This window comes from Neoarthrinium moseri (genome assembly GCF_022829205.1).
Source record: "Neoarthrinium moseri strain CBS 164.80 chromosome Unknown scaffold3_Wmoseri_CBS_16480, whole genome shotgun sequence".
NCBI lineage: Eukaryota > Fungi > Ascomycota > Sordariomycetes > Amphisphaeriales > Apiosporaceae > Neoarthrinium > Neoarthrinium moseri.
In genome coordinates, this window is record NW_026055117.1 from 923,131 (window position 1) to 946,405 (window position 23,275).

At 53.2% G+C, this 23,275-nt stretch overlaps 9 protein-coding genes across 9 annotated transcripts; 8 read left to right on the forward strand and 1 right to left on the reverse strand.

Moving 5' to 3' along the window:
* Nucleotides 1–425: 425 nt before the first annotated feature.
* On the forward strand, nucleotides 426–1,425 carry JN550_001651 (uncharacterized protein; the record flags this gene model as incomplete). The annotated part of the gene is made up of 2 exons (XM_049312858.1): nucleotides 426–1,031; nucleotides 1,162–1,425. The coding sequence occupies 2 exons, from the start codon at nucleotides 426–428 to the stop codon at nucleotides 1,423–1,425; spliced, it is 870 nt and encodes a 289-aa protein (XP_049176502.1).
* A 1,707-nt stretch (nucleotides 1,426–3,132) lies between these two features.
* JN550_001652 (uncharacterized protein) lies at nucleotides 3,133–4,898 on the forward strand (the record flags this gene model as incomplete). Its single annotated transcript, XM_049312860.1, has 2 exons — nucleotides 3,133–4,715; nucleotides 4,772–4,898. 2 exons carry the CDS (start codon nucleotides 3,133–3,135, stop codon nucleotides 4,896–4,898), a joined length of 1,710 nt encoding a protein of 569 aa, XP_049176503.1.
* Nucleotides 4,899–5,589: 691 nt separating this feature from the next.
* JN550_001653 (uncharacterized protein) lies at nucleotides 5,590–6,550 on the forward strand (the record flags this gene model as incomplete). Its single annotated transcript, XM_049312861.1, has 2 exons — nucleotides 5,590–5,720; nucleotides 5,845–6,550. 2 exons carry the CDS (start codon nucleotides 5,590–5,592, stop codon nucleotides 6,548–6,550), a joined length of 837 nt encoding a protein of 278 aa, XP_049176504.1.
* A 983-nt stretch (nucleotides 6,551–7,533) lies between these two features.
* Nucleotides 7,534–8,646, forward strand: JN550_001654 (uncharacterized protein; the record flags this gene model as incomplete). Its single annotated transcript, XM_049312862.1, has 1 exon — nucleotides 7,534–8,646. The coding sequence occupies one exon, from the start codon at nucleotides 7,534–7,536 to the stop codon at nucleotides 8,644–8,646; it is 1,113 nt and encodes a 370-aa protein (XP_049176505.1).
* A 607-nt stretch (nucleotides 8,647–9,253) lies between these two features.
* On the forward strand, nucleotides 9,254–9,658 carry JN550_001655 (uncharacterized protein; the record flags this gene model as incomplete). Its single annotated transcript, XM_049312863.1, has 1 exon — nucleotides 9,254–9,658. The coding sequence occupies one exon, from the start codon at nucleotides 9,254–9,256 to the stop codon at nucleotides 9,656–9,658; it is 405 nt and encodes a 134-aa protein (XP_049176506.1).
* Nucleotides 9,659–11,540: 1,882 nt separating this feature from the next.
* On the forward strand, nucleotides 11,541–11,961 carry JN550_001656 (uncharacterized protein; the record flags this gene model as incomplete). The annotated part of the gene is made up of 2 exons (XM_049312864.1): nucleotides 11,541–11,667; nucleotides 11,738–11,961. 2 exons carry the CDS (start codon nucleotides 11,541–11,543, stop codon nucleotides 11,959–11,961), a joined length of 351 nt encoding a protein of 116 aa, XP_049176507.1.
* Nucleotides 11,962–14,371: 2,410 nt separating this feature from the next.
* Nucleotides 14,372–15,495, reverse strand: JN550_001657 (uncharacterized protein; the record flags this gene model as incomplete). Its single annotated transcript, XM_049312865.1, has 3 exons — nucleotides 14,372–14,784; nucleotides 14,836–15,318; nucleotides 15,375–15,495. The coding sequence occupies 3 exons, from the start codon at nucleotides 15,493–15,495 to the stop codon at nucleotides 14,372–14,374; spliced, it is 1,017 nt and encodes a 338-aa protein (XP_049176508.1).
* A 1,583-nt stretch (nucleotides 15,496–17,078) lies between these two features.
* Nucleotides 17,079–17,712, forward strand: JN550_001658 (uncharacterized protein; the record flags this gene model as incomplete). Its single annotated transcript, XM_049312866.1, has 3 exons — nucleotides 17,079–17,207; nucleotides 17,274–17,423; nucleotides 17,482–17,712. 3 exons carry the CDS (start codon nucleotides 17,079–17,081, stop codon nucleotides 17,710–17,712), a joined length of 510 nt encoding a protein of 169 aa, XP_049176509.1.
* A 2,003-nt stretch (nucleotides 17,713–19,715) lies between these two features.
* On the forward strand, nucleotides 19,716–21,685 carry JN550_001659 (uncharacterized protein; the record flags this gene model as incomplete). The annotated part of the gene is made up of 4 exons (XM_049312867.1): nucleotides 19,716–19,942; nucleotides 20,046–20,253; nucleotides 20,307–21,034; nucleotides 21,085–21,685. The coding sequence occupies 4 exons, from the start codon at nucleotides 19,716–19,718 to the stop codon at nucleotides 21,683–21,685; spliced, it is 1,764 nt and encodes a 587-aa protein (XP_049176510.1).
* Nucleotides 21,686–23,275: the final 1,590 nt, after the last annotated feature.

A 23,275-nucleotide genomic window follows, 5' to 3' on the forward strand; every position in this document is an offset into this window, starting at 1 on the left:
AATTTGGCACCACATAAGGACTTGTGACATGGAAGTGAAAGTGCAGTATCTATGCTTGTGGCCAAGACTGGATATATTTCACGAACCTCAAGGCACCGAGTGTATGGATGGCCTCGAAGTTGGGGCCTGGTCAGTGCGCCGTGCAACCTTACACAGTACCCACGGTAGGTGGTCGTGTCCCGAATGCTTGGCGCGAACCCCTAAAGTCAGGATTCCCATAGCGACTCCATGATCCCTGCAAATCACGTCCAATAATTTTCTGGGCCAGCTCTCGGTCTCCATCTTCACGCTAGCTTCAAGCCTCGCTGGCCATTACTGATCTTGCGTCGTCGACCCGGAGCTCAGCTTGCGCTACAGCATACCGTTGTCGTATTTCTTGCTGGTACTCCAGGCCCGCTCAACTCCGACGACACAGCAGCTTCACCATGGACGCTCTCAAGTCTGCCCTGCAGCCGCTGCAGCCCATAACCAACAACCTTCCCGCGCCGATCCGCGACCTCGGTGTCTCCATCATCGGCGAGACCTGCTACAAGACGCTGATCCTCGACCTCGACCCGACCGCCACCGAGTGCGTCAAGCTGGCCATCTCCAAGGGCCTGGGCATCGGCATCATCGGCGCCTCCTCCATCGTCAAGGTGCCCCAGATCATCAAGCTCGTGCAGTCGCGCTCCGCCTCGGGCATCAGCTTCCTGTCCTACCTGCTCGAGACCTCGTCCTACCTCATCAGCCTGGCCTACAATGTGCGCAACGGCTTCCCCTTCAGCACCTTTGGCGAGACCGCCCTCATCATGGGCCAGAACGTCGTCATCACCGTTCTCGTCCTGAACTACTCCGGCAAGGCGAGCGCCGCCGCCCTCTTCGTCGCCGCTCTTGCCGCCGCTGCCTTTAGCTTGTTCACCGAGAACGTGGTCGATATGAAGACGATGAGCTTGCTGCAGGCTGGTGCTGGAGTGCTGGGAGTTGGCAGCAAGATCCCTCAGATCCTCGCCATCTGGCAAGAAGGCGGAACTGGCCAGCTGAGTGCATTCACGGTAAGTCCTGGCAGTAGATTCCCAGTGAGAACTTGCGCCTGTAGTCCCCGGCTCCATCTGGGTGAATACATGGGGCCAATCTTGGGAGTCTAGATTGATTACCAAATACGGTGCGCTAACAAAGTTGCAGGTCTTCAACTACCTTGCCGGCTCGCTCTCCCGCATCTTCACGACACTGCAAGAGGTGGATGACAAGCTAATCTTGTACGGCTTCATTGCTGGCTTCGCGTTGAACCTAGTCCTGGCTGCGCAGATGGTATACTACTGGAATGCGCCCTCAGCCAAGGCTCGGGGCAAGATGAAGGAAGCACCATTGGCCGCGGGCCCCGCGAGCTCCGGCACATCTACCGCGACGCCAAAGAGTAAAGGCCCTACTACCCGCCGTCGGGGTTAAGCTGGAACCTTGGGCTCTTGATTGTCTCGGTGGGACGGCAGGAACACACTTCCATCTTTTGATATAGACACACAGGACCATGTCCCTACGGCGACATGGCAACTTTAATACAGTGATTATGCGTGGGACTTGGCTCAAGTTGATGAGGGACAACTTCACACGGCACGTTCGTAATCAGATGATCAGATTGAGTACTGGAAAGGGACGGGAGTTCAAGCAACGGTTAGCGACGTGCACTCTGATTCGAATCCGGCTCGTCCGGGACGAGCTTGTAGAACCATCAACGCCTCACCCAATGGGAACCCTAGGCATAACCTCCCAGGGCTACGAATATGCCGGGGTTACATGTCAGAATCACGGCTTACATAGTCGGCAGCGCGGAACTAGGGGGCAGCCCCATTTCATGCACAGACGTTGAAACGTCGGAAGGCTGAAATCTCCGAATGTTTTCAGGCTGTCCCGGGGCCGCCTGGGCTGTAGTTACCACCTGCTGTGTGCCTCGGAACGGCTTCAGCTGAACGCAACATTCCTCTTTCAACTATCACCCACGCCCTAACGCAGTGAAGCCCAAACCTACAGCTCAGTAGCGATAACGAGGTTACTTTCCACACGGTTTTCCTCATTATGACTTTACAATCTAGGCACGCCTGCCGTCTACGGTGAAACTCACCGACGTCCGAACTGTCTAGGGCAGAGCCCCCCAGGACGCCCTAAAAATTGCGACATCCCCAACTTGTCTGTCGTCATCCGGGAAAACTGGGGTTACACACGAGCTACCCGTCATCGACGCAGGGGCTTCCCCAGATTTCGTGATGCCTTAGCCTCATTGCATCAGCTCAATTCAGGCTAGAGCTGTGCAATCGAGTGCGATCGATGCGGACGAGGGAGCGGCTCGACATTCCAGGCCTGCCAGGCCAGGGAAGCTTTTCACGACGGGTCGAGTTCCCCCCTCTGCCTTGCTGTCACTGCAAATGGGCTGCGTGTCGCAACAATTCGCCCTCGTGCCAGCTGAAGGATGGGGATCAGCATTCCGTCACGGCTCTGACAGTAGGGGTCCTCTACCTGAAGCCCGACTTTCCTATTCGGACCCTGGGGTCACGTTGAGTGGCCCAGGGAACGGACCCTCCAGGGTCATGATCTCCGTTCATCGGCTTTTTCATGCAAGGGGAGCACGAGAGCAGGGCCTCGATTGGGCCCATTGGCCTTCTAAATTCGTTCCATAGTCCCAAGGGTCCAATGGCGCTTAGCGGAATCGAGTAAAGCCGCAGACCTTACATAGCAAGTGAGTCGCTGTCGACGGGGTCGTGTTATCAAAATTGGCACGACTGACAGATTGGAGCTAATGAATAAGCGGTGTCCATGAGAGCTAACGTGATATTTCGCCATTTCCCTCCCCTCTCGCGCCAGACTGATCTGCTCTTCCCTCCTGCCTCAGTTCGCCTGATAGCGTGAATACACGGTCCCTCCCGAGGCCCGTCTCAAGGTAATCCGTCCGGTAAGCCGTCATCTGGTTTGTCATAGCTGTTATCTACGTCTCCCAAGGTAGACACGCGAACACTCCTTGGGTCATCGTTGCGTGTGTTGTCGAGTCATAAAACCTCCGGGTCCCTCGATATCTATTACCCAGCCTCTAGCTCCTACACCCATTCCAGTTCTCTACCTCTCTCTCTCTCCGTCTACGCTCTGCCTGTTTGATACCCTCTCATCATGGCGCCCGATTTGAACTCGATGCCTTCGTCGCCGCATGTCACTCCGGTCAACAGCACCCGCCAGACGGCGGGTGCCCCGTCCCTGGTGCCATCCGCAGACCCCAACCAGCCCAACATCCTCTTCATCATGGCAGATCAGCTAGCAGCCCCGCTGCTGAAGATGTACAACCCAGAGTCCCAGATCAAGACCCCGAACCTCGATGCCCTGGCGGCCAAGTCCGTCCAGTTTGACTCTGCCTACTGCCCCTCACCCCTCTGTGCTCCCTCGCGCATGAGCTTGATAACGGGGTTACTGCCCATGAAGATCGGCGCGTACGATAACGCCTCGCAGATCTCAAGTGACTGGCCGACGTATGCGCACTATCTGAGAGCCAAGGGCTACCACACATCATTGGCCGGCAAGATGCACTTTGTGGGAGACCAGCTCCACGGTTACGAGACTCGTCTCACGGCAGACATCTACCCTGGAGATTTTGGCTGGGCAGTCAACTGGGACGAGCCGGACAGGCGCCTGGAGTGGTACCACAATGCCAGCTCTATCCTGCAGGCCGGCACATGTGTCAGGAGCAACCAGCTTGACTACGATGAGGAGGTCATGTACAAGTCGACACAGTTCCTGTATGATCAGGTCCGCGAAGGCCCCAACAAGCGGCCATTCGCCTTGACTGTCTCCCTCACACACCCTCACGACCCGTATACGATTGAGGAGAAATACTGGGATCTCTACGAGGGCGTCGACATTGATCTGCCCAAGGTGTCCATCCCCAAGGAAGAGCAGGATGCACACAGCAAGCGCCTGATGAAGGTTTGCGACCTGTGGGACGAGAACTTCACAGACGAGCAGATCAAGCGCGCGCGACGGGCTTACTACGGTGCCGTCAGTTATGTCGATGACTGCATTGGCCGGTTGCTGCAGACCCTGAAGCAGTGCCGTCTGGACAAGAACACGATTATCGTCTTCAGCGGTGATCACGGTGATATGCTGGGCGAGCGAGGGCTTTGGTACAAGATGAACTACTTTGAGGGCTCGGCGCGAGTGCCGCTCCTGATCTCGGACCCCAGCCGGTTCGAGCCTCACCGCGTTAAGCAGAATGTCTCGACCTTGGACATCCTGCCGACACTCTGCGACCTGGTTGGCACGAAGCCAGCACCTGGTTTGCCCATGGATGGAATCTCTATGCTGCCACACCTGGAAGGTCGTGAGGGACACGATACCGTGATTGCCGAGTACACAGGCGAGGGTACCAACAGCCCTCTCATGATGATCCGCCGCGGACCATGGAAGTACATCACCTGTCCCAAGGACGAGCCACAGCTGTTCAACTTGGAACAGGACCCCCTTGAACTGGTCAACCTCGCGAAGCTGGCCAACCAGGAGGACTTGACTCCCGAGGAGGAAGAGGCGAAGCTCAAGTTCATCAAGTTCGAGACGGAGGCCAAGGCCCGGTGGGACTTCCAGGCCATCACGGACGAGGTTCTTCTGTCTCAGCGTAAGCGCAGAGTCGTATGGGACGCGTTGAAGATTGGCCGGTTTGACAGCTGGGATTTCAACCCGGCAACCCATGAAGATGGAACAGCAAAGTAAGTCCCTAGGCGCTCCCTGATTGATTGACCGATGTGTACTAATTGCATGATAGATACATCCGCTCCTTCTTGCCACTGGATGACCTCGAGCGCAAGGCTCGCTTCCCGGCCGTTGATAAATACGGCCGTGAGACTGGCAACGTCATCACGTACGACCAGGCCGGTTCGCACAACCAATAAACCGAGCCTTGGGATTTGAATACTTATAACGAACCGCATTTACATTGGAGTTTTCACAAGGGGGGATATGTTTCTAAGCTTCGATGACGGGCTGGCTGTTTTACTAGGAGTCTTGAGAATGATCTGGTGTCTGGCGATTTATTTGGCATTGCTGAGCGTACACGTTGAAGATACCTTGGCAGCCTATTTGGCTACTAGCAAGAATGATTATGATTAGGTAGCCTGAGACTGAATTGACAAAACTCAAACATATCGTATTGGCGCAGTAATTTAGAAGAAGAATGTTGCATTGAGACAATCGACATACCCATGTTGCGTTGTGAGCTTGATGCAATGAAACCCCCAACTATGGGACCCCCTGGCGAAGAGATGCAGATGGGCAATAGTATCGTGGTTAGGCGTACGGTAAGAGCGCGTGCTAACGGCCGACCCCGAAGTCCACGGCCCCCACCCTGGGCTTCATTGGACGTCGATCCCTTTTCCTGTAGCTGAACGTCGCAACTCGAACGACAAATAATTGGCACTCATACCAACTTCATTCCAGAAGCCGCGCAAGTCCACGACGCACGTTATTCACGCCCAGCCGGCCGCTGTTCTTCGTACAGCTCTCTGAAGCTGCCTGCAGCTCAACGCCATCAGCCGCGCCAAATCCACCGCTCGACTCTGGCCCTCGATTACGACGAAACGCACGATGGCGTCGCTGAGCTTGACCCAAGAGGAGCTCAAGGCCGTCGAGCAGACGCGCCAGCGCCTGTTCCAGCTCTCCAACAGCATCGGGAGCCTGAAGTCCGACGTGATCAACAGCAATCCGTTACCGAACCTGTAAGCACCACCCCGCATGATGCAGACGCTCTTAGGTCAAGGCTGCCTGCCTCCCTCGATGCGCGGCACCATGCAACTCACCTCGTGCTCGACCCGATGGCTAACGACATGCACAAACAATTAGCGAGTCTCTACAAGCCTCGGCCGACATCCTGCAGCAGAACATGCGCTCGCTGCTCACCATCACGACGCAGCACAACGAGCTGTTCACGCGGCTCGCCGTGCACCCCTCGACCAACTTCCCGGGCCGCACCCAGGAGAACATCCTTCTGCAGCTGCTGCGCAAGAAGCCCGAGCCCGACGTCGCCAACGCCATGGACGAGGGCCGCAGGACGTACCTCGAGAACAAGGACGACCTGATCACCGTGGACGGGGTCACGCAGAGCACGGGGGACGACGCCGACGACGACGACGAGAACACGCTGCCCATGAACCTGCGCTGGGAGGCCATTGACGCGTGGATCGGCAGGCGCGCCGGCAAGTTCATCGAGGAGGAGTTTCCCGAGGACTTCACGGCCGAGGAGCTCGACCTGGGCATCGAGAACGTGCGCACTGGCCTGCGACGCAAATTTGAGGAGTACGAGGATGACGATGAGGAAGATGAAGACGAGGAACAGGAGGGCAGCGGCGCCGCCAAGGCCGCCGAGACTGCCAAACAGGAGGACGAAGACGACATCGTCATGCTGGATCGGCCCCCGCCACCTCCCCCGGCTGTGCCATCTCTTCAGACCCAAGCCAGTCATCCGGGTGGCGTTGAACATACCGAGGGCTTGAACTTGGACAATATACTAAGAGTGGCTACGTTGGGGCAACTTCCATCGAGGGCATAGCTATGGAGGCAACAAGATCATTCAAAGATAGCCTCCTATATGGTGCAGTTGCCTAAGAGTCTCTATCTTGCATTTTATTCACAACAAAGTCGCACTTCATGCGTAAAAACTCGCGTGTTTGGTCCAATTTCTGTGCAGTCATCTCCAGTTTTGCCTACCCCTGACTGCAGCCCATCAAGTGCCCACATCTCAGTGCGGAAGCCGGCCGCAGGGCTAATCAAGAATGCCACCCGCCTCAAGATTTAGAGGCTCGCTCGATAGAAGCTTTCCGACTCAGGTGCCGGGCGGGATTGCTGGATCGATCCTAGTCCAAGTGATGGAGCTGTTGGCTTGAGTCAGTCATTTGGTGTCTGGAGGACTTTCCCAAAACTACAGCGCTTGAAGATATAGCAGCCGATCATGGAAACTTGATTTAAAAAAGCATGTTGGTCCTGGAGAGCGCATGGTTTGTTAGACAGGTTGACGGTGTCAGATCGGCGTATTTGTCTGCTTGCCAAGTCATTGATTACTCCAACACGGTGCTTTGGTTGCGTCCGCTAGCGTCTCTATACACAGAGTCAAGGAAATGATTTGGGAGATAGAGATGCACCGTCAGCTGACATGATCCGCCTTTCGCACGATAGTAGTTACGGGACCCATGTGGATGGGCGCCGCTTGGTCGCCAAGTCAGCGCGATGTGCCGCACCCTGCATTCGCCGGTCGACTCATAAGACTGGGGAGGGTGTGTGGTTCGGCTTCATTGGCTCGGTGGTTGTGCCGAAGTCCCCTAACTCACCTCTAGAGGCTGACAGGAGATATATGTGACCGCCGACCGTTCATCTGCGGCGCTCATGTACGAGGACTTGCTACTCTCTTACTTTTATTATTTTGCTTTGCTTCTTCTCTGTTTCCCCTGCTTCTGGGGTTTGTATTCAGCCCTTGCGAAACAAGTCTTGTTTACTCCGCCGTGCTTACGGTGCACGTTATGACTCGAGTCTCTCACTATGTTTGAAGAAGACCCTTTCGACGATGACTACTTTTGCGATGGAAATGTGGTACCGTGGTGCCAAAATGATACCAACCACCAGCAGGTCACTATGTCAATGACTGATGCATTCAAGCCAAAACACCTGGATCCGAAAGACCTTTTCGACGTCAAGACGGTCTTGCAGACGGATGTTTTATTGTGCGATGGGTGGTCAGATTACGAAACAGATGCGATCAGCCTAGATGAGCCGGTCGAAAGCCACAAGCAGAGAAACACTGGGATGTTTCCCATTCTGCACCTCCCTTTAGAGATACGACTGGAGATATACGGCTGGGTTTATCGAGAGCACCCAGTGAAGCAAACACAACTGATGCCGTCGTATCCTGTACCTAGGTACGACAGCTACTTCTTGAAAGTTGTCCGTCCAGAACCGACGGCTAGCGAGGAATATTGCGGTGGAGTTGATGTAGAGCCGAAGGAGCATATCATTAGCACCGAGGTCAGCCAGGGGGCGGTGGTACCTTTGCTGTCTCCGCATCGCCCCTTTGCGGGTGTTCCATCGGCGCTCCTGAGGGCAAACAAGCAGATCTACCACGAGATCCGCGAGCTGCCCTTGGCAACCAACGAGTTCGTGTTTGTCAACTGGTTCACCTCGGGTCTCTGGGCAGCCCGGTCCTTCATCAAAGGCCTGCGGCCGTGGCAGCGGGACGCCATGCGGTATGCCAGGCTGGAATTGCTCGCCCGGGATCTCTCTGCCTCCTATGCAGTAGAGTGGCAGGAGTTATGCGCGTTCTGGGCCAGGGGGCTGCACGGCCTCAGGCTGAAGATCCTGGGCAGCAACAGCGGTGGCGGCGATTCCTCTAAACAACGGTCCACGATACCCGGGAAAGTCACGGTGGTCCCGGAGGCCAGAGATGGCGATGGCGAGCTACAGCCGTGGGTGCAGGACGGGTTGCGGTCTATGAGCAAGCTGCGGCGCCTGGAGGTTGAGCTGGTGGCACCGGACTGGGATAATGCGCGGAAGATCGCGTGGTGCGCCGGCCTGGAGGAAGCTCTAAATGAGAACCCGGAAGCAGCGGCACGGATCAGGGTCATTTGTGTTGAGCGAGATGCGACTAAGCAAGCGTGAATATTGGGATTTTGTTGGGTGAATATAGAGGGTATGGATCTGGACCTGGATCTAGATTTTATAAAATGGGCGTGGCCTGCGGCACGGGGCAACTCAAGGCAACATCTCATTCCCATCTCGTCGAACCGAAACGCTCGAAACGCTCGAGTCGGATGAACCTTCCTTTCTCGCGCCTGTTCTTAATTCCGTAGCAATTTCTTTCACCTTCTCTGCCATACGTCAATGGGGGTTGTTTCCAGGCATCTGAGGACTTTTTGCGAATCGGTGCCGTCCGAACTCACACCCGCCTCTTCCACCGATTACTATCCTGATCGAAGTTTGAGAATCATACCGGACCACTCGGTAATTCATCATCGAAACCAGCTTGTGTCACCGTGACACGTCGACGGCGGGGGACGGTGACCATTGATCTTCATCTTGAGCGTTGTACCCTGCGGCGCACAGCAACACTAGCCACGACAGGACATGCCGGCTTCAGCTTCGACGACGCCACCAAAAGATCGAGATTCACTGACACTTCAAACAAGAACCCGAAACCAAGTGAATATTTTGGCAGCCTACGTGTCAGAGGTGCAACCCACCTGCTTGATATAACAGCATTCGCAACATGGCGCCGGAGACTCTCGTCGACACCATGGAGTACTTCGCCTGCTCGCTCCTGCTCACGCTCATCGGCCTCTTCGCCGTCGTGACTCTCTCCACCGCCCAGGTCCGAGACGTGGCGCGCATGACGCTGCTCTCCTTCCTCCGCGTCTCGGCCTCGGCCTTCGGCTTCATCCTCATCGGCATCATTTACGTCCCCATCCTCCTGCTGGATCGAGCCGACGAAAACTTCATACAGCCCAGGTTCGCGGGGAATATCTCGTCGACCCTCGGCCAACGGCGTGTCCGCCATCGCAGGCATAACAACAGTGACGTGAGCGAACTCGAGCTGGGCTCGCCATTCATCTCTCCCAAGCCACCTCTGCGCGGTGGCTCATCTTGTGCGTTGGACGCTTCGGATCTTTGCTGACTTCTAGGTCTCGATGAGGCGAGTTCATTCGGCGTGGGTGCATGGGTAATGAAGACTAGGGAATGACTTCGGCGTTAAAAAGACCCATGGAGGGAAAAATTTGGACGATCTGAACAGCATGGTCTCATGTTTACGGCAGTCAGCCAAGGTAAATGCCAGGTAAAATTGCAACAGGTATCACAAAGAGGAAAGCAAGTTTGCCGTAACTTATACCTTTCTTGTGACACCTATACCAGAAGAGAAACCACGCAAGAGATATTGTGCCCTTACATTACACCTATGTAGACGTGTTTCCCATCATCGCTGGTGTCCACAGGTTGCACCGTGTGGACATCGGACAAATTTCAATTATTCCTTCCAATGAGGCCCAGTTCTGCATGAATCCATGACCGAATCAGTGGCGTTCATGTGAGTATATGCCATTTCTTCCATTGATTGAACATCAGATGCGAGTGATTACTGACTTCCAACCAATGGGAAATGCAAGCGCTCACAATTCCACACCCTGCAGCCTTGCCAATCCAGCGATGCTGATGTCAGACCCATATAGAACTAAATAGCGAGCACCATGCCAAGGGTATAATTGGTACTACGTATTTTCGTAGCCAAGAATGGCAACGCGGCCGCGCTGGTCAGGCGATACAGGCATGTTGCCCCAGCACACAGTCCATCACCTGACCGAGCCCCTATGCAGGCATGATGTACCAAAGACTTGGATAGTTCCAGGCAGATAAATTCGGAAAACAAGATACAACTGCACTGCATTTGACGATTCTCCGAATACGGTAGCCCTGCTTCGTGATCGAGACCCAAGATTTATGGGGGACAATGGCAGAAGCAACTCCTACGCCTTAATGTGTCACCCTCCGCATGCCGTCTCATAGCGAAACAAAGAACAGTTTCCTGCTCTTCGCCTGTTCCTTTGCCAAGGAGTGTTCAGTCAGTATTACCACACGGCCGAACGCCGCCACCAAAGCCACCAAGCAACAAGTTTACGTAAAACTATCCAGGTATCTCTGAGATTCACTCCTGATTGCGGTTATAAGATGATTGTACTCTCGGCCGATGCGCCGAAACTCCGGTCCGTGGTATAGGACCAATCGGGTCGGCTCTAAGTTGACTGTGGAGGACAGCCTCTAGAATCATTCTAGAAGGCTGAGCGGACAACACGCTGTCGAGTCCACGCAGGGCTTTTCTTGGCGGTGAGAAAAAGGCTGAACGTAAGAGAGGTGTGGTAAGTCGCTAAACTCTGGCTGTCACAACAGTGGCACATGTTTCAGTCTTTTACCTGATGTCATACAAAGATCTCTTGTGTTGTGGAAATCAGGAAGTCCAAGTGATTTGTACCAGCTAGTGAGATCTCCTTCGAGGGTGAGATTTACAACAAGAGTTTCGACGACTATCTTTAGCTTCTCTATTACTTGCCTATAGGTACAAATCTTCATTTTGACTGTCCTTATATACAGAAGGTGTAGTGGCTCGAGGCCCTTTCGCAGCACTAGCAAGCTTACATTGCGTAAACAACATCCGACTGAGATATCACAAACTGAATAGCAACACTCTGCGAACGGAACCATGGTTGCTGTTTGAAAAGGGGCACAGTGCGTACGCAGCTGACCTTGAGCCTGTGTTGGTGGTGGTCAGAAATGCGAATTCAGTCCTGAAAACCCATCACATTCATGTAGCACTCACAATGATAGTCTGACCGGTTTCGTACTCTGCTTCTTGGGACGGAGGTAAACATTGCCGTACTTGTATATAAAGGGGGTGAGTGTTCCCCTTTCCAGCTTTCACGATACTATTGTGTCACAACAGAAATATCTTGCAGAACAAAGTCACTTGTTCCAACGCCTACCATTGTATCTCATTATCACCCGTCAACATGGTTCAAATCAACGCATTCGCCGTCGGTCTCGCCGCTCTTCTTCTGGGGCAGGCCACAGCATTCCCGAACGAATGTAAGAACGGGATGAGATACTGCGGATATAACCTCCTTAATGGAGGCCCATGTATGTGGTCCATCCATACTGTTTTCCACCTGACACGGAGGTCTAACACGTCTTTCTTTTGTGTTACCAGTCCAGCAGGTCTGGGAGCAGCGCCTTAATGCTGCACTCCCGCCGAATCAGCAAGGGCATCAATTTGGTTCTACCTTTATCTGCAACAGCGACCAGGTCTCCGTCAGATTCGAAGATTACTGCCCCGACAAGGGGGCTGGCTGGGTCTGCAAGAACGGAAACAACAACTTGTGTGTGGTGGATCCATTGTTCCCCGGACAAGACTGCTGCAGCAACGTCAATTAAACTCAATACGACGATTTCACCGCTGTGTGGATTGGCGATTTAGGAGCGACGTTCCTTCACCTCTCATACCGAACCCCGCCATGCTGGTAACTGGTTTGATTTGGGGCGTACCGAGAACATGGTGCTGAGAGCTGGAGTGGATCTCCCTACATTACCTCCATTTCAGGCCTCTTCGTTTCCTTCCGCGTACTTTCTTTGAATTGGTCGACCAATATTCGCTCCTTTGTATGAGATGTTTTATTACTCCCTTCGTTAGAAACTGTTAAATTGATACGTGCCCATCGGAGCATTCAGCCACACTGCTAGTCTGACTCTAAGAGTGGTGCACCGTTATAAGTCCGTTTTGACTGTTTTGCTCTTGTATCCACATCTATCTAATAGTGTACACGGACCCGATATCCCCACGCCAGATGGAAATATTCCCACATCGCAGGATCCTGCGGAATTCGACCACGACTTCAGATTGTTTTATCGCCCCTTGAGACTGCCGGCCCGAGGGGAAAGGTTTGGTATCTACGAATGCTATCCAACTATGATTGCCACAAACCGTGCGCACTTCAGCGCGTGACAGAGGCATCCCCATTATTGGTAAGCCGAATGCCTAAGTGTTAGAGGTGAACTATCATGACTTTGAGCTATCGTAGGATCTACGACATCGGAGTGCTGCCTCCTTGAATTTTATATACCTTGACGTCACGCTCCGGTCGTAGGCTCGGCGTACATATACAACTCATTCCAATCAATTGGCTGTTGCTATTGATATGCAACACGTACATATAACTGCCGTCGGCTTCCAGCGGTGTACAACCAAAAGGCTGGCTAGCTGAAAAATGTAGAAGAAGACGAATGATTGGTTGCTACCCTTTAGTCACCACCAAAAGCAACTCAACTTTTAAAGCCCCAGCAGCCCTACGGCGCTGCTCATTTCTCCCATAGGTATCTACAAGCGAGTCGAGGGTTTCCATGGCGCCAACTCTGCAGCAGGCTCCTGGTGCGGAATTGCTTGGCCAGGCAAATCCGAAATGTGTCCGACCCGACTCGGGGTAACAAGATAGCGTCCCTTTCTTCAGCTCGGTGCACAAACTCTCCTTCGGGCACCATTTCGCGTCAAGATTACGTCGCGTCCTGACTAAAAAGGGCTTGCATGAATGAGATAACCGCATATTGCAGTTGGGAAGCAGGGGTGACGCCAGTGCATGTGACTTCGCGCTGCCGGTGACTCAGGCGCGGGTCCCTGTTTCACACGCTTTTTGCGATTGCGGAGAACCGACCTTGCATAGGCTGACGTCTGGAAGAGGCATAGCCTCCCCTGGGCAGTTGAGCAAGCTTGGGATAGGTTGAGCGCTACCCGGTATTTAAAAGTTCGATGATCTGATCTTGTAGAATAGGAATACTTGGCCTCTGCATTCCTTTCCCTAGATTTTGGGATATACAGCAATTGGTGTTGTCGCTTATACACTCGCCACCATGGAAGCTCGTTGTCAATGCGGGGCAGTCAAGTTTCTGACGCCGTCACCAAAGCCGCTTGCTCTGTCAGTTAATATACTATCTCCAGTTGTGTGATTATCAATGGCTGACACGCTCAATGTTGGATAGGTACATCTGCCACTGTGCAGAGTGTAGGAGGCAGACGAGCTCTGCCTTTGGAACTTCAGCCATATTTCCCAAATTCCCCTTGCCAAAGCACCCGGATCTGGCCTGCTATTCGCAAGTTGCCCTTTCCCAAGCGCATTAAACACTCAACCGCTGACGAACAATACCAGCCGCCCAACTCCGAGTGGCCATAATCTGAACTGGTGGGTACACAAGCTGCCCAACTTCGTTATACGTATAACTAATCTCTTGAAGCTACTTTTGTCGGATATGCGGAACCAGATTGCTGCATACCACTGCTGTGAGCGAACTGTGGTCTCATGATGTACACAGCTAACGCCAAGCAGGAGAAAAATGTAGTATCAGTGAAGGGGGGCTGCATCGATGGCCTGGATTGGAAGGGCGCGATTCACATCTGGACGAAATCAGCCATGGTCCCCATTCCCGAGGGATCGGAGACCTATTCCGAGGAGCCCACAGATTCCGAATATTCAAGCACGCAAGAGACATTGGATCAACCGATGGATCACGATCAGCCAGGTGTCTTGACAGGTAGTGGAGGGTTTCCTGCGCCGAAGCCTGTCAGTGAGGTGGCTCAACTAGGGTCTGTCAGAGGTGCGTGTGAATTGAGTGGGCCAGTATAACGAGGAGTCATCTAGTTGGAAGGGGCGTCGTGGACACTACAGGACTTCTGAGATTGGTATTTAAAAAGACGTCCGTGCATTCTTCAAGAAACGATAGTTGTGTCGAGTTTAAAGGAACTATTCACATTAATTAGAGTTGAGCCTTGGTGTATGTCTCTGATTCCAACCCCGTATCAGTGGGCTCCGGTCAGTTGCTCCCCACTTTGTCGAGCACCACCCGCGCCCTGGCCTTCCTCAGCGGAACGCTGTCCTGTTGCGCCATCCGCATGTTTCGCAGGATCAAATACATACATAGGAAACTCGAGGAATAGGGTTCTTTTGAGAATTACCGGCAACCGCCCATAAATTTGGGGAGGGAACGGAATCAGGATGCTCGTCCTCTCCAGGTACTTCTTGTAACCCTCCCAGTTCATGCCTTTCTCATACCGCTTCTTGGCTCCGGGTCTCTCGGACAATGGGAGCCCAGAGACAAACATCAGGAGGATGGTCAGAAAAAATGGGCCGAATATCGTGGCATAAAGTGCTTTGAAAGCTTGGCCCCCAACATACCCGTCTGCGGCGGCAGAAACCGCTATCATGTAGATCGCTACATTGGTGAGCATTTATGATTCCTCATTAGATCTTGGACTTGACTTACCGAACTGGATAATGATCTCGCCGAAATAATTTGGATGCCGCGAGAAGTAAAAGAATCCCTTGTCACAAATGGCAGTCTTGTCATTCCGCTGGCGGAAAATGAACTTCTGCACGTCGCTCACACTCTCCATGATGAAGCCGATGGCGAACAGTATGATGCCCGCAATGTCCCGACCCGTGCCAAAGGGAACCTGCGGATACCGCTGCACATTGGGTGAGTTCAGCACCGTGACAGGTAACGATACGGTCCAGACCCAGATCATCTGGAACACCCAGAACCCGAGGAAGGGGAAGAACTTGTCGCGCTTGTCGTCAAATCGGTCGTCCTTCCCTGTCTTCAGGATCCGGAAGAGGAGGAAGCCCGACAAGCGGATGCCCCAGACCATGATGAAGAGGGACGCGACGATCTGACGCGCGCCATGGTGTCCACTGAAGGCAAGTGTGATGATTGCTAATACAACGAAATTGGTGCCTCCCGCAAAATCTTCTCGCAATTGTCAGTGTTGACCTCGGGAGCGTGGACCTGCTGATACAACCCACCTGTGAGCTTGTCGAACTTGAATGTAAAGGCCACCGAGAAGAAGATCAGCTGATAGGCAACAGTGATGAGCAGCGTTATCGCCAGGTAATAGTCGTCGAGCACGTAGACGGTGCCCGCCATCTTGGTCGAAGGTTCAATGATGCTGGATTTAAGTCTGCTAGAGCTGCTTGTCTTTGTAACGCCTGTGATCTTCAGTTTGAAACACGGGACACCGGAACGGGCTCAGTTTGGCAACCAATCGTCAGTCATTCAAGGGCGGCACCTTGGTTTATTGAAAACGGAAGACCGGCGCCGGCTTAAAAAGAAATGTTCAATGGATTCCTTTTACTGTAGTTCCGAGAACGACAACCACTTGACCTTGGCGGTCGCTTTGGAATCGAAAAATCAGCGCGGACATCTCAATAGATCCTACGATCCGGGTCACTCTAGTCCCGGCCGCCAGCGCGCTTCGCATTCGGCTAGGACCCCGAGCAGCCCTACGCGCTTCATCTGACGTCATTGATTTGGCGCAACGTTTGTCAAACACATTTACGACAGGTTCAATGTCAGAAATCAACTAATGGGCATTATAGACATGGCCGATGATCTTTTTGGTTTTTTACTGTGAGTAGGAAGGCCAGCTGAAGTTGGCCCACTGGCCACAACATCTAGGCAGCCAAATCCACCGCCGGTGGCTTGCTGAGCAGCGTGGTACATCACGAGACTACCGCAGGTTCGAATTGTTGCTTCGTTGGTTGCAATTCATTGAACAGCAATTACTAGACTTCTCAGCCAAGTACAAGAGTGGAAGGGTCCTCGTTGGCTGGCGCTCGCTGTCAGAAACACTTATAGGCAATCAGAAGGACCGCAAGCCTCTCTTCTGACGGGTTCCATGGCCCACAATGGTACGGCGCAACCTATGGGCATGTGCTGCACCACTGTTGTAGGCTGAGAGTAACCTATTCGTTCCTCGATAGTTAATTCAATTTCACCCATGCGCATGGTTGAGAATGACTCAGAAAAATAAGAGACAAAATCGTGTAGAACCAGTTTGAGTGCTATTTGGTGCAGAACATTTCGAATACGACTAATCTACACCGCAAGGGCAAGACCGTTGAAATGCCTTCGCATTCTTACCCTGCCATGCTCTTTAGAGAAATCATTACACTTCTCTTGCGAGAAAGCTAGGAGGTCTGTTCGGATGAGAACACTGTACTTGTCACTGCTCCTTAGTTTTTCGGGTTTGGTACTGTTTGCGACGTAAATGCTGTCTACACAAGCTAGATACTCTGCATGAAAATTGCCCATTCAGCTGAGAGAGGTCTAAGTGTGATGTGTGTGTCAAGTCTGGGACATGCTTATCGCTCAAGAGACCTACACAATGTCTCATACACCCGTGCTAGGGACGTTGCCAATCCAGCACTAACCACTCAAATGATCCACTAAACCATCGTGTTGGATTTTCCTTACCACCACCCAGGTATCAGCCACATGCGTGAATTGCGGCATATGCCGCTTCTTGTCTCAAACGGGCTCTTTCTGACTGGAATGTTTAGAAAAAGCAGCTATATATAGTTTCGATGCAGTGACAATTGCAAGGCCGCTCGCTATATATAAGGGAAGCTACAGGTCCCGTACTTGCACATCGTTGGTGCGTCATCTTTTCGATATATACGATTGAGCCAATACTCTTTTATAAGTCTTTCAAAGTTGACACCTTCATTATGACAGCTGGCCAGGCTCTCCAGGCGGGCGAGATTGCTACCAGCATCGACAAGGTGACAGATATCTCTTCCAAGACCAATAACATAGCAACCGGTATCAGCATGTTTAACCTCCAACAAACCACACCAGTAAGCCCAGACTGCCAATCGGGAAAGTCTTGACTTGATGACTTACTCTACATGCCTGGATAATAGCAAGTCGTCGGTAACTTCGGCCAGATCATCGACCAGCTCAGCGCACTTGTCAGCGGCCTCAACGCCATGGAGAGCCCCAAGGGTCAAAGCTCCGGGTCCTCACCTTTCTCAGAGGCCGACCAGCAGAAGATCTACGAAGCGTTGACGACCGTAAGTTCCCCTTCTTATGGAGCCAGACCACACAGACAAACTGAATCAAACGATCTAGTTTGTTAAAGTTCACCAGCAATCTTTGAGCACCCTAATTGGCAAACAGGGCATCATATCCATGACCCCGTACAGCGTCACTATCTCAGCGGCGTTGCGGAGTTCTGAGAGTGTCATTGATTCGCTAGCATATGCCATCATTGGTCTTGTTCCTACCTATGCTGATAAGGCCAAGACGGAAAAGAGCTCTCTAGAAGCAACACTCGCGCAGTCTATTAGCGCTTATAATTAGACATAGTCCCAGATATCCTTCAAATCCAGGTGTTTAGACCCCTCAAGGTACAAACATGGAAAAGATGCAGGACGCCAAGTATAAAACGACGCGAGGCCGCGAGAGCTCATCAGCGGCATCTAGGGTGGTAAATAACGCAGCGGCTACCGAACAGTCTAGGGAAGATGCTGGTGAGAAAAGACCCTGCTTGTGATCCTGATGGGCGACGTGTCAGCCGCATGACTCGCTCGAGACTGTGATGGACTATATGTTGCACAAGGAAGGTAAACGTTGACACGAACGAAACACGTATGTCTGACTAGGGCCTCTTATGTCCAACGACAATACTCCTCGGGCGGGCATAGATCAACAAAAACCCTCGGGCATCCAGTCCCTCGCGTGGGTATGCAGAGCGCGTGACATCTTCGCACCATGGCAACAAAATCCATTGGCTGAAAGTGCCTGCGCCTATGAAGTGTGCAGGCGAGTTTGGGTGAACGTACCACACAATGACACCTCGCGTATGGGGAAGTCCCTCCTACAAGCGCCTAAATCTTACGTATGAGAGCCCAACGATCTGCGCATAGTCACTCAACTTGAGAGAAGAGTTGCTGTAGACTATGTTATAGTTGATGACTGGGCTCTGCCCAAAAGGCCCCAATCTAAAAGTGACGCTTGGCATCGAGCTGTGTGGAACTTGGAAATGCTGGCCTCTTTCTACGTTTCCCCCTGTAACAACTTGCTGTCTTGACAACGGTGTTCCTGAATGGGAATTCGGTGTAGACAAGCGCTAAAGATGTTCACCTCGGGCCGAGTTGCCATGCAATAATTGGACCGCTGGCTGGGACACCTCGCAACCAGGACGCACAACCCCCACAGGCAGGTGGTAGGCAAATAGGCGAGTCTTCTTTCTCGGCACTACGTTGCAGTGGTCGTTGGAATTGGACACGGACTTGCCGCGGTTCCACCTTTCCACCGAGAAGGACTAGAGTCATGCAGCTCCAAGTGAACATGTTCACCGGGACAGGTCTCGTACCGATCTTTACCGAGCCCGAAAACCGCTCAGACAGAAAACGCGGCATTGCAGCCCAGGCCTAGTTGAGAGAGGATTGGGGGGGCTGAGCATTGACACGGGGGCCGCAGGTAAGGCATCGATTTGCTTCAAAAGAAAGCATCATGGCCTGTGTCGAGACGGGATGCTGCATTAAACTGTGACCACGGATGGCCCGATCTGTCGAACCGGGGCGGATCCAGCGCGTCCTTTGTCGTCGGCGGGGGCTACGTGCACAGAGGCAAAACTCTTCCTGTCCGGAGGAATAGGGACACAGCGGAAAGATTGATTATTCTGAGGCTGTCGCGCGCATCAAGCCGGATTGACCTAGACCTAGGTACCTCACCTGGGCTGGCGAGCGACAGTGATTGGCGCCCGGGGTGGGTGGCAGACGGAAGGGGGGTGGTCTACAATACATGCATACAGTTCTTCCCTATCGTTTTGGAAATGAGCAACATAGTTGATACGCCCACGTGGCGAACCGCCGTAGCCTTGGACAAAAAATTAAGCGATCAGGTCTGGAGGTGCCAGACTCTTAAGTCCCGGCCATCTTGTTGATTATCCTCAGGCCTAGACCCCAGACCTCGTGTGAAAGATCGTAGTTGAGACGAATTCCACCAGTCTGGCTGTCCCCGTTTGCCCCGGAAGTTCCTCGGTTACCCGTCTCCTTGGGTCGTCCTCGGGACCCTGCAAAGCACCTGGACTGCGGGACGGTACTTTTGCGGCGTTACGCGCTACATTTCCATCGAGACCTCCGCGCCGAGGACCTTGATAACCTGAGCTGAGGGCATTTCCGGAAGGCCAGAGAGTCCCGTCGTGTGCAATCCGGCAGCGGTCGCACGCAGAATCGGCGTTCTCCCGCTACGAGGCCCGCCGGACGTCCAGTGCCAATTTTTTTTTGGGCGAAGAGAAATTCGTTACCTCTCCTATGATGTAGCGAGGTCGTCTCCCAGCACCAGCACCGGAAAGAAAAATGCACCCTGCTCCCACTCTAGCAGAGCTCTTGAAGTCGGATGATCCCCGCGCCCAGCAGCAGGTACCTCAACAACACCAACTACAACCGCAACAGGAGGAGCACCCGCGACAGCACGGCCACCTGCAAGATCAGCAGTTGGCCCAACCGCCGGACGGGCAGATTGAACATGGTCAGCCACCCGGCACTCACTCGCCGGCGCCGCTTGGTTCCCCGCAACCCATCAGGTAAGGCCCGGCCCCATGGATGTGCCCTACGGTACCTTCACTGTATACCAATTTAGGTGTACGTATACTCGCGTGCCCCGTGCTTCAGTCTAACATCTCCAAGAAAGGACACTGCCTCGTCAACCTCCACGACCGGCACTGATGCCACGGTCACGACGGCGGCGACCAGCGACAGCAGCTCAACGGCTTACAGCGTAGAGTCGTCACAGTCCATCTTCTCGGTCCGAGATGGCGCTGAAGTCTCGTCCAACCGCCGCGCCAGCCGCCGCCGCACCGGGCCCCTCTCGGCTGCGCAGCGAGAGAAAGCTGCCGTAAGACACTGCAAGGCTGTCTTGTTGTGCGATTTTGCTAATCTGAGCTGCAGCTGATTCGAAAACTGGGTGCTTGTGCGGACTGTCGCAGAAGGCGAGTAGCTTGCCACCCGAACCATCACAACATGACTTGGGAAGATGCCATCAAGAAGTATCAAAGGGCTCATAGTCCCATGCAGGAGCTTGCACCCCTGTTAGGCCGCCCCATCAGCCCGGCCTCGAACCACCTACGGCACAGCTATACTCAGGATCCCCAGGAGATGGATATCGACTCAACCCCAACGCCTCCGGTTCACCAGACCACACCGGGGCGCCCGCCTCTCGGTGACTCCCGAATCCGGACTCCCTTACCGTCGGGACCGCGCCCAGACAGGACCATGTCGATACCTTCGTTGGCGGCTGCTCCGATTATGCCTACAGCCCTGCCTAATATCGACTTTGTCAGGTCTGAATTAGAGACTGCTGCCTCGAGACTACTCTCCGGGCCGCACAGTGGGAGATACAGCACCGTGCTGGCACTTCTCATTTGCTGGCAAGATGACGATACCTCTGGTGTTTTCAGTGCAGTGGAAGACCTAGCCGCCGTGTTTCGCGACTATCTCTTTACTCTGGAGATCATCAAGATTCCTCCGTCTTCGTCAGACGGCTGCAAAAACTCGGCAAGGTGGCTGTCGCGAACACTGAACGACTTCACGGAGAACAACGATACGAGAGACGTCTTGAAGATCGTGTACTACAATGGCTGTACCTACTTGGACGATGGTGAGATGGTCCTCGCTAGGTGAGTTAGAGCAAACCATGTCTAAGAGGCGAATCATGCTGACTGATTAGCCCGAACGACCGCGAGAAAGCTTCGATCATCAAGTGGAGTGGCATCCAGGATTTCTTGGAAGGGGCATGCTCCGATACACTGGTTATCTTTGATGCAGCATATCATCCCTCTTCGAAGATGACTCGGCAACAGGGGGTTCTAGAGTTGATTGCTGCTTCTGCCTCCGAAGAGCATCTACATCAACTCGGCAGGAATACCTTCTCAAGGGCCTTGGCCCAGCAATTGCGGACCCGAGCAAGCCAACGATCCCCCAACGTTCTCTCCGCAGCGGAGCTATACTCGAAACTTTTGCCCGCGTACACCAAAATAGTGCAGGAGCATAATTCCGATGGCCGTGCTGCGAGTGTCCCCATGCCATTGCATCTGCAGATGTCAGGGAACCCTAAATTACCATCTATTACGTTATACCCTTTGCAGGGGGCTCGGCCAAGAACTCCGGGGTTCAACTCGGAGGTTGCTAGCGGGCCCCAGCTGACCCTATCGATCAGGCTGACTGACGACAACCTCAACATTGAAAACTGGGCCGAATGGCTCCGCATGATGCCCGACGGGATCAAAGATGTCAGGGTGGTAGAAGGCCCATTCCGTACGTTTCGGTGACGTCTGTTCACCACTATACTTTACGTTTCACCCTATGGCCATGGTAGGGTACTGTCATGAGATCACGACCACCGAACACGACAGGGCCTCTGGGCTCCAGTCGTTGCTCTTCACGTTTTTATGTCTTACGCCACACGAATTTCTCATCTGTCAGAATGACTCTTCTATTTAGCCGTCTGGGCAGAAATGTTGGATCGCTGAAGTAAACCTGGCTATACTATCAGCACACTCATAACCAAATCTCCAGCACCTGGACATGGTTTCGGAAAAGTTTGTGCATGGACACGACCATATAATGTACTTACTATACTCGATGATACCCATGAATTGAGGACGAGGTGGATCTCATTTCACAGTCTACACTATCTGCCTAAAGACGGAATAATCCATAGCTCATATTTCTCTGTACTCTTCAAGGTTCACTCACCCGAATGTGTGGCTCGGTAAAAGTCGCCTTATCTGGACCGCCCATGAGACAGTACGAACGGTGCATACGAGAAGTCCGAGGATCTCCAGGCTGACAAAAACCACCGATCTCAGCGCTAAGCCATCTCTGATAAAAACGTCAGCAAAGTCGACTTTTAGTCCCGTACTATTTGTTCTCGGGACCCTGTTTTTCTCTTCTTGACTCTGCTCTGTAGTCTTATGTATTCGATGCTCGTGAACTGCGCATGCATCCATACTCAAACTGTCTCCAACTTTTGCGAGGCTTGCCTAAAACGACGTCATCTCAGCCGCGGGGTTACATGCACTGATGCTGGAACCCGGCTGGGCGTTGGAGGCCGTTTTACATATACCGTGGTACTTGGGCAGATTACACGCCATACCTAGCCTACTTATGGACACAGCAACCGTTTCACGCATCCGTGCTCGAGCATTTGGAATAGGCTATGTCGAGTGCCGGTGCCGTTCTGGAGCTAGTTGAATCAGACATCAAACTCCAGCTACAGTATAGCTACAGTACAGTACATAGGGGCCGGCACGCGACGAACACAGCCCTGTTGGTCCCTCGGGGTTTCCATGCGGCCGCCAGCCCGTAGTTAGTGCCCGATCTGCGGCCAGGAATAGCCCCGGGAAGCTGGCGATGGGACCTACTGCAGGCACGGAACAGGGAGCCTACAGGGCTCCCATCCTTGCTAGTCCGGGCTGAGAAGCAGGGCGTAGCCACCACCAACGGACTCGACTTTGCATCATTCGCTGACGTTCACTTGAGGTGCACGAGCGGCGCAACCATCTTGGGATCTTACGTGGGCTTAGGAAATACGGCTGTACGGTTTGACGGTTGTCCAAGGCAGGGAAACTCTTTTTTGAACTGTATAAGAAGCCCAGGCGCTGTAATTCGCAGATCCCATGCTTTTGGTTCTTGGCTGTTTAGTACTGAAATTAGGTTTGGCCCCTTCGTGTTGTCAACTCCAGTTTTCGACACCCAAGTTTGCGCGCGTTGGCCGAACGATCCGATCTGCCATTGACCAAGCCGGGATCCGGCTCCTGGCTGTGCGACTGTGACGCAAGAGCTGGAACCTCTGTCAAAATAAAGAACAGAGAGCCTGCCTGCTGTCTGTCCTGAACTTTCCACCTGCCTCAATTACG